This window comes from Nomascus leucogenys, chromosome 4 (assembly GCF_006542625.1).
Source record: "Nomascus leucogenys isolate Asia chromosome 4, Asia_NLE_v1, whole genome shotgun sequence".
Classification (NCBI taxonomy): domain Eukaryota; kingdom Metazoa; phylum Chordata; class Mammalia; order Primates; family Hylobatidae; genus Nomascus; species Nomascus leucogenys.
Genome location: NC_044384.1, coordinates 127,541,188 through 127,553,078, shown reverse-complemented (window position 1 = coordinate 127,553,078; position 11,891 = coordinate 127,541,188). Strand labels below are relative to the sequence as shown.

Here is an 11,891-nt window from a genome sequence, read left to right as displayed (position 1 = left end):
ATCACTCTTACAAAAGCACATCACTTTCTATTAAAAAGTGACTGGAAGAACCTAATATTGTAAAACTGCACGTGCCTCGCGTGACCTGAGCAGAAAATTCCTAGTTTGGGATTTTCTCACAGGCATGCCTAAACTGACCTCTGCTCCTAGCAGGTAAATTGCTAGAAAAAGCAAGTGTCAGTCCAAAGAAAACCCTTGTTGTGTGATTTTTTTTTTCTCTTTAATCGCTTTTTAGGTGGAGTTCCCGCTGCATTCTCTAAAGTCTTTGCCACCACCAGATTACCATCGTTTTCACCAATTTGCCACCTCCCTACTCCTCTCCTTTCCAAAAGCCCTCACTGGAAAGAACTTTCTCTCGTGACCCCCTTATTCCATCTAGTTCCAATCACTCCCAGCGCCCCCCATCTCCATCGGCTTCCCCTCTCCCGCCCAGAATCCAGGTTCCCAAACCACTTAGGAGAAAATTCACAACCCTCGCCCCCTTCCCGGGCGTCCGGAGGAGGCGCTGGGGTGGGGGGGTGTGTGTGTGGGACAGGGTTTTCTGGGGTCTCCTGGGTCTTCCTCGCGCACCCCCAGGAGGTGTTGCAGGGGGAGGGGAGCGCGGGTGGGTGGGACCGGGCCGGGTAGGGGAGGGGTGAGGGCGAGGAGGAGGAGGAGGAGGAGGAGGCGGCGGCGGAGGAGTGGTGTGTGTGCGAGCGTGTGTGGCTGGGGGAAGCCATTGCCTGTTTAATAGTTGCTGTTGCTGCACTTCCGCTTCTCTCCCAGCGAGAGAGAGACACGAGTGGCCAGGCCCAGCCGCAGCCGCAGCAGCAGCCGCCGCGGCGGCACGGAGGAGCCAGACACAAAGAGAGGTACGGGGATCCCCCCAGCGGCCCGCCGCCCCCCGGCCGCGCCGCCGGGCCTCGGGGACACCCCTCGCCGCCTCCCCCCACTCGCGCCGCCGGGGCCGCCGGGCCGCAGGGCACGGGGCTGGCGAGGGGGGGGGAGCGGAGAGGGGCTGGGGAGCCCCAGGGGTCCGCGGCCCGTCCGCGGGGGATGGGCAGGGACCCCGGGCCGCGTGGGGTGTGGGGGCCGCCCGCATCGGGGGCGGGGGTCATTGTGGCTCGAACTGTCAGCGCTGCCCCAAGAGCCCCCCACTGGCCACCGAGGGGCCCGGGAGCGGGGGTGGAAGGGAGTTGGGGGAGCCCCGTTTTCCCCAGGGGCGGGGGTTCGCGGGGATTAACCCCTCTGGGGCGGAAGGGCTCATTGTTATTTCTCCGCTGCGGAGGCCGACCCCCCCGCCCCCATTCCCCGCTGCAGCCCCTATCCCCCTACAGGAGTGGCGATCGGGCGTGTGCTCCGGACCCCCGCCCGGCCGCGTAGCCGTGAGCTGGGCGGCCCAGAGGCAGGCAGGCTGGGAGGGGCGTCGGGGCGCGGCGCGGGGGGGCCTCGGGCCTCGTCGCCCCTGCCCCCCCCCCCCCCCCCGGCCTCTCCCTTCCCCCACCCGGGCACCCGCTCCCCGCCTCCGTCCCCCTGTTTCGGCTTCCTCTCTCACTCCTTCCCGCCCCTCCTCTCTTCCCGACCTCGCCAAACTCCGCTCGTGGCCCCACAGTCTCACCCGGGCCACCGGCCCCCCACGACCCCCGGAAAGCGGACAAAAACAGCCCTGAGGCCGGCCGGCCGCCGGGACCTTCCCTCCCTGCCCCGCCGTGGCGCCCCGCGCCCCCTCCCTGCCTTCCTTCGCCTCCCGGGCTACTCCCTCCCTGCCCAGCGGAGAGCCCCGGGGGGCGAGGGAGGGGCCGCTCTCCTAGCTCCAGACCGTTTTCCCACAGCGTTCCCCACTTGGGGCCAAAAATAAACAAGCGGCGTCCGATTTGCAAAAGCCTTAATGGGCCTGCAGACTTTGAAAAGCGAGTGGAGGGCGGTGGGCGGCCGCGTGCGCCCCTGGTCAATGCCCTCCTGACAGCGCCCGAGTTCCTTATTTACACTGGCTGCATGGTTTGTGTGTTTCTGTTTTGTTTCCCTCCCCCTGCAGGGGCTGTTTGCGGGGTGGGGTGGGGGGTTCGCTATGTCGGATGACGATTCGAGGGCCAGCACCAGCTCCTCCTCATCTTCGTCTTCCAACCAGCAAACCGAGAAAGAAACAAACACCCCCAAGAAGAAGGAGAGTAAAGTCAGCATGAGCAAAAACTCCAAACTCCTCTCCACCAGCGCCAAGAGGTACTGTGCTCTTTTTTTTTCCACAGGCTTCCTATTTTCCGAACTGCCTCTTGCTGCATTTGGTCTGCCTCTCAATGAGGATAGCTTAAACCCTCCTCATGATTTACGTGTTCTTAAAAATGAAAGAAGGGCCTTGGAAGCCCTAATTATTTTCTCTATTGCTGCTTCTCTCTTTTTTTTTTTTTTTAATCATTGCTGACATGCAGCTGTTGAGGCTTGCCTCTCGCATTTCTTGCTGAAGTTTGTAAGATTCCTCATTACTTTTATTAGTGACCCCCAAATCTGATTTCAGATTTCTTGTCCTACTAATGGTTAATCTGTGACCTTCCCCAAGGCCATGATCCCATTTCTTAATTACTAATACCAGCCCAGACAACTGCATCAAAATGAATTCCGTGACCATTTTACCTTCTCCTCACCTGTTGCATGGATGATCTTTTCTAAATAGAGCTTTCTTCACAAATTGCATAAGGAATAAGAAACTCATATTAGCAGGTACAAAATTTAGTAGGTGAAGACAGATGTTTTCTGGTGGAATTTAAAGAGATTTTTCTGAGAGTTGCAAATGAATGAATCAGTAAGTGATTATAAAATGGTTATTATTCTAGGTTATTTTTGTGGTTCTTTTTAAAAACTTCAGTTTACCAAATTTCAGGGAGACTTGTCTTTTTTTCATGCTATTTGCTGTCCTCATGCTGTGAAAATATTACTTTGCCTTATTTTTTCAATTTAAGTGGTCTCCCTTTTACTTTATTCTTTTCTTCTTAAGGCTCTGAAAGTAGCTACTTTTTATCCCTGCCATCCTGAGAGTATCCCTTTTTCTTTATTCTTTTCCTCTTAAGGCTCTGGAGGTAGCTACTTTTTACCCCTGCCATCCTTCAGTAATATCCTCTGATCGCCATGACCCTCAAAATAATCTTTAGTGGATTCCTAGGAGCCCTGAGACACCCTTTCATAAATCCTTCTGCTCTCAGAGTTAGGCAGTTGTTAAAAGGGTGGCAAACCAGGAAGATAGTAAGAACTCCAAATGATGGGTTAGATAGGGATACCCTTCTTAAAAATTTTTAAAATAAAGTAGAACATGAGACTTTAGATCTCTCCACTGAGTAGTGAGCCTGGAAGTCAGGGTTTGAGAGTTTGTTCTGTCATTCTGCCTGACTTGTAATTTGAAAACTTGGCAGTGTTTTGGTGACCTAACCATGGGCTGATGAAGGAGTGACTTAAAAAATAGTGTGGAGGTCTTAAGTGGCAAGGTGCCTCTGCAAGATTGTTCTCATTTTTATAGGTTTGGTTTGATTGTACAGCTTCTCAGGAGGCCTAACTGACCCTCACTGATTAGCCCTGTGTGGTTTTCCTGGAACCTGACGTCTACTCTGCCTACTTGGGACAGGCCCTTCCTTAACACTGCGCCCCACCTCAATCCCCTAGGCTCTCTGATCCTCATGCACGTTTTGGCCTCACGTGCTCAAGCCAAGATACTTGCTTTTGGTAATTTGCATTTTTATATTTTGCTAGATATCCCTGGTGTACATGAATATATTTGGGGGATATAAAGACACAGGTATCAAATAGAAAATACTCTGCTTTTGTTGTGAGTGAATTGCAGAGAGGGGGATTTTTTCACTAGACGTACTTTGTCCATTTATTTTAAACAAGTTAAAAATTTATTTGGAAGTTCTGGAAAAGAAATGATAGATGTAGAAAAATGAATGGTGGGAAGCTACAAATAGTAATTTTATCTATAAATTAACATCAGGGCTTTTGTTTTGTTTTTGCAATGAATTTAGCTCCCTGATAATCTTGCTGAAAGAGTAGCTATTAGTGTTAAAGCAGACCTAAGATAAATAGAAAAGTAAAAAAATGGAGAGGGACAGTGTATTCAGGAAAGAGAAAACTGATGTTAGTGGGACTCCATAGAGGCTGTTCTGTGAAGTATATTGATTTGGAAGGTAGTTGTTGCCCATAGAATTGGAAGGGGCACATTCACCAGGAGTAGGAGTGAAAAAGAAGCCTGAATTGGCAGAGTAACAGGCTGCTAACTGCATGTTGGAAAGTGGTTTCCAAACCGTGGGTAGAGGAAAGCCCCCATTGCAAGTGGTCTGAACAAGAATGACTCTGGAAATAGGTATGAATTACTCCTGCAAGTCTCTTGCCAGTTTTTTTGGAAATGCAAATGCCATCTGTCAAGATGAAGTTGATAAAGCTTTTTGGCATTAACGCTTCTTAGGTATTAAAGAAACAACTACCTTTTTTGTGACTATTTTATAGTGGGAGTTGGGTTGGCAAGGAGGACTGAAGTCAATATGTATTTTTATATGCGTTGTGCTCTGGGGAGGAAATTTTTGCCTACGTGTGTAGGTCTTAAAATACAGTTATTTGAAAAGATGCAGGTAAAGAATCAGGATACCAATGTTCCAAACTTTGAGTATAATGTACAGTCATGAGTCAAACAGCGGGAGTATGAATGTCTCAGAAATGAAACGCTTTTTGGTAGCAGTAGAATTTAGCAGGACACAAATGCGTGTCAATTGAGATTGTGAACAAACCCCTTTCTGAAGTTGACAGATATGTAGGGACAGGAAATGTCCTCCAGTAGGAAGGTTTATAGAACCTCCCCCAGTCGTCGTCCTTAAAACCTGTTCCTCATTACGTATAGCTCGTCCGTCCGCCTACCCGCAGAAAACCTTTGGAAAGGGAAACGCATCATTTGTGAATTAGATTGCTGTGTGTGTGTGTGTGTGTTTAAAATTTTTTTTAACTACAGTGCTGCCTCGGTGAGATTTTTAAGTTGTAACATAGCCCCATTGGGCTTCATATGATAGGAGGAGGAAAGGTTATAAAATTAGGCACCGTTTAGAAGGTGGAAGAAGCTTAGAGGCCCTAAACTTTATCGTATTAATTGATGCTCTAAGTGCCTAGGTAAGCAAAAGACAAAGGCCAGGGCTTGGTGTGAACTGCCTGGTGGCTTCGGCCTACGAGTGGGGGATGGGGCCCTTTGTGAAGTCGAGGGTTGGTGCGGAGGGAGAAAACTGCAGGTCCCCGGTCTATGCCCAGTGTGAGCTAGAGAGCGGACCATGGAGAAGGAAGGAGGCAGACCCCGGGAAGTTTAGAGGACGCCCGGGGAAAAGCAGGTCCGGGGAGGTGGGCCGAGAGTCCCGGCGAGCGTGCGGGGCGGAGGCAGGGTCCGGTGCACCTGTGCGGCCGCGGGCCGGCCACTTGGGGTCTGTGGTGCCCGAGGGGCGGGCAGGGGTGTTCGCGCCCTGCTTTCGCGCGCGGTCTCGGGCCGAGGTTCTGGGCGCCGGGAGAGGAGAGCTGGGACGGCGCGGAGCAGCCCCCGTGCGGGCACCCTGTTCCCCTCCCCCGCCCGCAACTTCACCGGCGCGGCGCGAGCCGTCGGGGGCGCGCGCGGGGTGGGGGCGGGGTGGCCGGGCGGTGGCTGCCCACCGCTAGGGAGCGACCTGCGGTCTGGGCCTCCCGGGCACCCCGCGACGGCTGGCAGGTCACTCGGGCCCGAGGGGCCTCGTGGGGAGCGGCCATGTTGGCTTCGTCACTGAGGACTCCGGGCGGGTCAGGTGTCGGGCGAGGCCTCGGACCTTCGGCCTGTCGGGGGCGCCCTGCCGGGGTGGGCATGGGGGCATCTGAGGGGTGAAAGGGGCAAAGGAGGCTGGAGGCTGGCGTCCTTCCCACGCACCAATGGCTATGATCTCTCCGTCCTGGGGAGAGGAGGTGCAGGGGAGGACTGAGGAAACCGGTCCGCAAGTGAGAAACTTTAAAATTAGGTCCTAAATAGAAAACACCGAGGAATAGAACTGCCCTGGTGTGCGAGGCAAGGTTGGAAGCCAAACTTTGCAGATGAGAACAGGAGATTCCAGGCTACCTCACTTCCTCGGTGAAAAATTTTTTTCCTAAACTAGGGACCTGAAGTTCTTGATGTGTAGTTTCCTCTTTGCCCAGTAGAATCCAGTGATCGCGCTTAGGTTTATCTGCAGACCTGCACGTTACAGGTGGGAGGCTTCCACGCCTTAATGCTTCTCGTGTTTGTCTTTCCCATTTCTCCCACTCCAGAATTCAGAAAGAGCTGGCGGACATCACTTTAGACCCTCCACCTAACTGCAGGTGAGTTGCTTTTCAGATTTTTTTCATTTTTAAAATTCTTCTAACCTTTGTCTTGGGTTTTTCTTTTTATTATATACTTTTTCTTTGATTCTTTGGCTAATGCTTGTTATGGCACTAACATCACGTAACAGCTGAAATTTATCAACCTGAGTATAATGTTTTGATGAGCCTCTGACAAGCTCAGTACTGTTGAGGAGAAGTAATGGATTTATTTGGAGTGGATTTTTACATATATGAAAGAAAACTAAAGTAAATTTAAAGGTGTATCCTTGCCTAATCATGGGTCTTTGATATGCCATTAAGGATGATGTAAAACCTTTTAGATGCGAAGGACATTTCGGTTTGGAAAACTGCTTTGCTATAGTAATCTCTTATTCGATCTCTGCTAAGCTAAGCGAACATAGAGTTAAACACTGGATCTTCAAACTTACTCCATAGCATATAGATTTTTTATTAGACTTTTGGCAGAGCAATTCAGGAAACAATTTCTGGCTTTGATAAAGGTTTTCTTTTAAATTGTAGATTTAAACTTTCACGGGGGTGTTTTTTTCACTTGCTTTATTCAGACTGTATACATACGTGTGTTTCAGTTTCAAAACAAATTGAAACCAGCTTTCTAAGGGTTTGTTGATCACAACTTTATTTAGAGAAGCCATTTTGCTACTGTTGAGTCAAGGTGGAAGACTTGATGACTTTACTAGATCAACAATGAAGTGAGGGGTGACTTACAACTATGTGTTAGAATAGAGCCATTTATTTAAGGGAGGTCCTGTAACTCCCATACTTTAAAAATTAAGTATAACATTTAACCTAGTTCTCAGGATCGGCGTTGGAAAGGGATGTGAGATTTCAGAAATACTCTAAACTTATTGGTAGGAGTAGAAGTTACTGACAACAAAGTATTCAGTGGCTATACACAGTTTTTAAGATGAGTGTGTGGGAATAGGTTGAAAAGCTAAATGAAGTATTTTGTTTATTAACAGTGAACTTTGGAAACTAATTAGTGGATTAAATACAAAACTATTGCCGTTTTGGTTACATTCATTCTTACTGTTGATTAGGTTTGGGACGCTCTTCCGTGAAACTTTGTCCTGTTTTGTAAGGAAAGTCATTTTGAGTTTGAAATGCTCTTAAACTATAGTTTATAATTGAAGCACTTAATCATTCTGGGGAATTCTTCCTGGCTAATAATCTCTCAAGATGGTTGAGAAGTGGAGAAACGATGAGACTTAGGCCTAACTCATTGTTTTGATGGTGGTGGTTCAAATGGAAGCCTGTAGCTTCCCTTGGTTGGTTGTGTGGAATCCATGTACATTCCCCAAGGTAGTTCTGTGCTGTCTAGTTATTGCTCCTGCTTGGTATTGTGTGTCTCCTATGTGTGTGTTATTAATAACATTGATTAAAACATATAATGGCTTTCTTGTGAATAAGCACAATCAAATCTAAAATTGTAAACCGTTTGAAGATTTTCATGGGATTAAGTATTTTAAAAAAAAACAGCATAAGTACACTTCAGTTTCACATCATTTTAACTGAGTTTATGTGTGAGAGATTTATGCTCCTGAGGCATGTGGAACTTTTTTATCTTTGGGAAACCCTCCCAATTACCCCTTCAAGTGAAACGTTTCGGAATTACCTGTGGTCAGGGGACGCTCCAGACTGGGTGGCTGTTGGGTGATTGGTGTTACGGAGTCAAAGCTTAAAATACTAAATTTTAAGAAAAATCTCTGAGAGAAAATACGAGGCATCTTCATTTTGCAAGAGAATGTATATTACATTGTCTTTTAACAATAGAGATGACTTTATTTTCTGAAGATATTTTCCAGTGGGCCGTTTGAGTAATGTGAATTAAAATTTTTACTTTTGGTTGGCTAATGGTGCTGTCTTAATGTTATATAGTAGTCCCAATATTCAGCTCTCTTAAAAGAGTTTGGTTTTATGTTTTGTGCTGTTACCTTTTGGGATTTAATTATTTAGTATCTTAATGTACTTTATTGGAGATAAAGATGGATTATTTATTTATTTATATATTTTCTTTTTGAGACGGAGTCTTGCTTTGTAGCGCAGGCTGGAGTGCAGTGGCGTGATCTCAGCTCACTGCAACCTCCGCTTCCCGGGTCCTGGTTCAGGCAATTCTCCTGCCTCCTGAGTAGCTGGGATTACAGGCACGTGCCACCATGCCCAGCTAATTTTTGTATTTTGGGTAGAGATGGGGTTTCACCGTGTTGGCCAGGCAGGTCTTGAACTCCTGACCTTGTGATCTGCCTGCCTTGGCCTCCCAAAGTGCTGGGATTACAGGCGTGAGCCGCTGCACCCGGCCTTGGGGGTACTTTTTGAAGTCAGTGTCCAATGAAAATCTATGAATTAAGTCATATGTTAAGTGCATACATGTTTAAAATTACCCTCAGCATGAAAGCATGAGATTTGAATGAGTTAAATACTTGGTTTTCAATTAGTTTGTCTTATATTTTTACCCTTTGCCATACTTCCTTTCTTCAGTCAGCATTCAGTATGTAGTTTTAAACACATTATTAAAATATGGCACTTGGCACATAGTAACTTCTCAGTAAATACAAAAATTAGCCGGGCGTGGTGACGCATTCCAGCCTGGGCAACAGAGTGAGACCGTGTCTCAAAAAAAAAAGTTGATTATTGCAAATCAGTAGAATTGCTCCTCTTGAAGGAAGGTGCACTGCTTGTGTTCACTAATTTTGGCACTTGGCAAAAATATTTGAAGTTACTGAGCATCAAAACTTATGTGAAATGCAATTGCTCAATATGTTATAATGTATGAAAACATAAAATTAAATTCTTAATGTTGTATATTATGTTGGGTGGATATTTTTGAGAACACAGTACAGATTGTGTTCAATGACCTGGTCCAAAGTGATTTTAAGTAAGTATTTTCAAACTGCTTTATGTTGCCATAGAAATCAAATTCTTAATTTTAGTATCTCTGAATTATTTGTGTGTGTGTGTATATATATGCACACACACACACAAAATAGTTTCCCAACTCACTTTTCATTTTGGTTAAGCTTTTATTCCCCTATCATTTAGCTCTATTCTTTTAGGGGAAAAATATGTTAACTTTGTAATGATTGCCTAAAGCGTGCCAGATCTTAGATTGTAAAATTATGCCTTTTAGATAGCTGATGAACTCTGGGCCACTAGAGTCAGTTTTGCAGCTGTTATTTATAGCCCAGGGCTCAAACTTTGCTAAATTGACGAGTTATAACTAGCCTGTAGACATGAATATCTGCAGACAGTATATCTATACAGACTAAATGGCATATTTTGCATAAGTCCTTTAAACTTCAGATTTTATTTAATGGATACATTTGTATCATGAGTAAATGTCTCAGTAGTGACTTAACCTAAAAATTCAGATGGGGTGCTATTTTAGGATAAAATGTCTGACAAGTCATTAAACACTTCAAGCACAGGTGAGAATAATAAAAATAAATTTCTTTCTTTCTCACTTTTTTGTTGAGACAGGGTCTCATTTTGTCACCCAGGCTGGAGTGCAGTAGTGCTCACTGCAGACTTGATCTCCTGGGCTCAAGCTGTCTTGCCTCAGGCCCCCAAGTAGCAGGAACTACAGACGCTCGACACTACACTCCGTTAATTTTTTGTATTTTTTTGTAGAGACCGGGTTTTACGTATTGTTGGGCTGATCTTAAACTCCTGGCCTCAAGCCGTCCACCCACTTTGCCCATCCAAAGTGCTGGGATTACAGGCGTGAGTCATGGTGCCTGGCCCTGATACTAGTTTTTGTGTATGTGACGGAATTTCCATTTAGCCTTCTTTTGATAGCTTTTTTTTTTTCCTAACACTGCCTATATTTTAAATAGTTTTAAGCCATTGTATTATACAAGAATGCATGTTTTTGAAAAATTCAAATACAGAAGTTTGTGGAGTAAAAAGCAAAAGATAGTCCTGAAGACCTCTTTTGATCCTGCTCCTTGCACACAGATGCTCCAAGTTAGCACTTTGTATACTTCCACGTAGTTTGTGTGAATTTACATTGTATTTTTCTGGCGTTCCAATACCTGCTCGAATTGGTGGTAATGGTAATGAGATGTCAGTTCAGAAGTCCCAGGCTGCTCATCATGGTTCACAATGGAAAGAGATCCTTTTCTTGGAACAGTCGAGTGTTACATACCTCGTCCAGGTTCAGCGTGTTTTAAATGGTTGTTTGGGTATAAGAAATAGGTTCAGCAGAAGTCATCCTTTGCAAAACCCTGTATCTTAGGTGCTGAAAAGTATTCTTCCTTTTAGCATCTTTCATTTATCTGATGTTACTAAATGCGTTAAGGATAGAAGTGTGACTTAAACATCTGAATGATGTTTAGTTTCACCATTGTGTATACCTTTATGCATGTAAAGGCAGTGTTGAAGAATTGTGACAACCAGGAGACTGGGGTTTCAGCACAATCCAAACAGCACCCATACTAGGGTCAGGCTGTTGGGAATTAGATCATCACTGGGGGCCTTCCCTATTAGAGAGGAAAGAAACCTATCTGGAGATGAGTTGTCTTTCAAATGAGCAGGAAGTCTTGCGGCGGTTGTGTTTACCAAAAGACTATAGCTGGACCGTAAAACTATACTGTTGTTATTCCTCAGAAAGCTAAACAGAATTACCATATGACCCAATAATTTTACTGCTAGCTGTGTACCCTGAATAATTAAAAACAGAGGCTCAAACAGATAACCTGTATGTCAGTATTCATAGCATTATTCATAGTAGCCAAAAAGTGGAAAAAACCCAAGTGTCTGTCAACAGATGAGTGGATAAACAAAATTTGGTTAATCCATAAAATGGAATATTCATCTACAAAAAGGAATGAAGTTCTGATGCATGGATACAACGTGGATGAACCTTAATGTTATACTAAGTGGGCCGGGTGCAGTTGCTCACGCTTGTAATCCCAGCGCTTTGGGAGGCTTAGGCAGTCGTATCACGAGGTCAGGAGATCGACACCATCCTGGCGAACATAGTGAAACCTCGTCTCTACTAAAAATACAAAAAAATTAGCCGGGCATGGTGGCGGGCGCCTGTAGTCCCAACTACTCAGGAGGCTGAGGCAGGAGAATGGCGTGAACCCAGGAGGCGGAGCTTGCAGTGAGCCCAGAACGTGCCACTGCACTCCAGCCTAGGCGACAGAGCGAGACTCCGTCTCAAAAAAAAGGTTATACTAAGTGAAATAAACTAGAACCAAAAAGACAAATAGTGTATGATTCCACTTACGTGAAATACCTAGAAGAGGCAAACTCATAAGGACAGACAGTAGATTAGAGGTTTTCAGGGACTGAGGGGAGGGGAGAATGGGGAGTTATTTCTTAATGAATACAGTTTCTTTTTGAGGTGGTGAAAATTTTGGAAATAATGGTGATGGTTGTGCAATATTGTGAATGTAATTAATGCCACTAAATTGTACACTTAAAATGGTTAAAATGGCAAATTTCATGTTATATATATTTTATCACAATAAACAGCTATACCACTGTTAAAATATTAATCAGTATTTTGAGAAAAATGCTTATAGCTTAGAAGGCAATACTCACAGTTTTTA

The 11,891-nt window shown here is 45.7% G+C and overlaps 1 protein-coding gene across 2 annotated transcripts in view; it reads left to right on the top strand.

The window, feature by feature from the left end:
* The first annotated feature begins 657 nt into the window (after positions 1–657).
* UBE2E1 (ubiquitin conjugating enzyme E2 E1) overlaps positions 658–11,891 on the top strand; it is an 83,352-nt gene continuing 72,118 nt past the window's right edge. For both annotated transcript variants that reach the window (XM_003256747.3, XM_012495794.2), the window contains exons 1-3: positions 658–851; positions 2,015–2,199; positions 6,265–6,315. In XM_003256747.3, the coding sequence (XP_003256795.1) occupies positions 2,048–2,199; positions 6,265–6,315 (203 nt within the window). In that variant the 5' untranslated portion in view covers positions 658–851; positions 2,015–2,047. The remainder of the gene's footprint in view (positions 852–2,014; positions 2,200–6,264; positions 6,316–11,891) is intronic.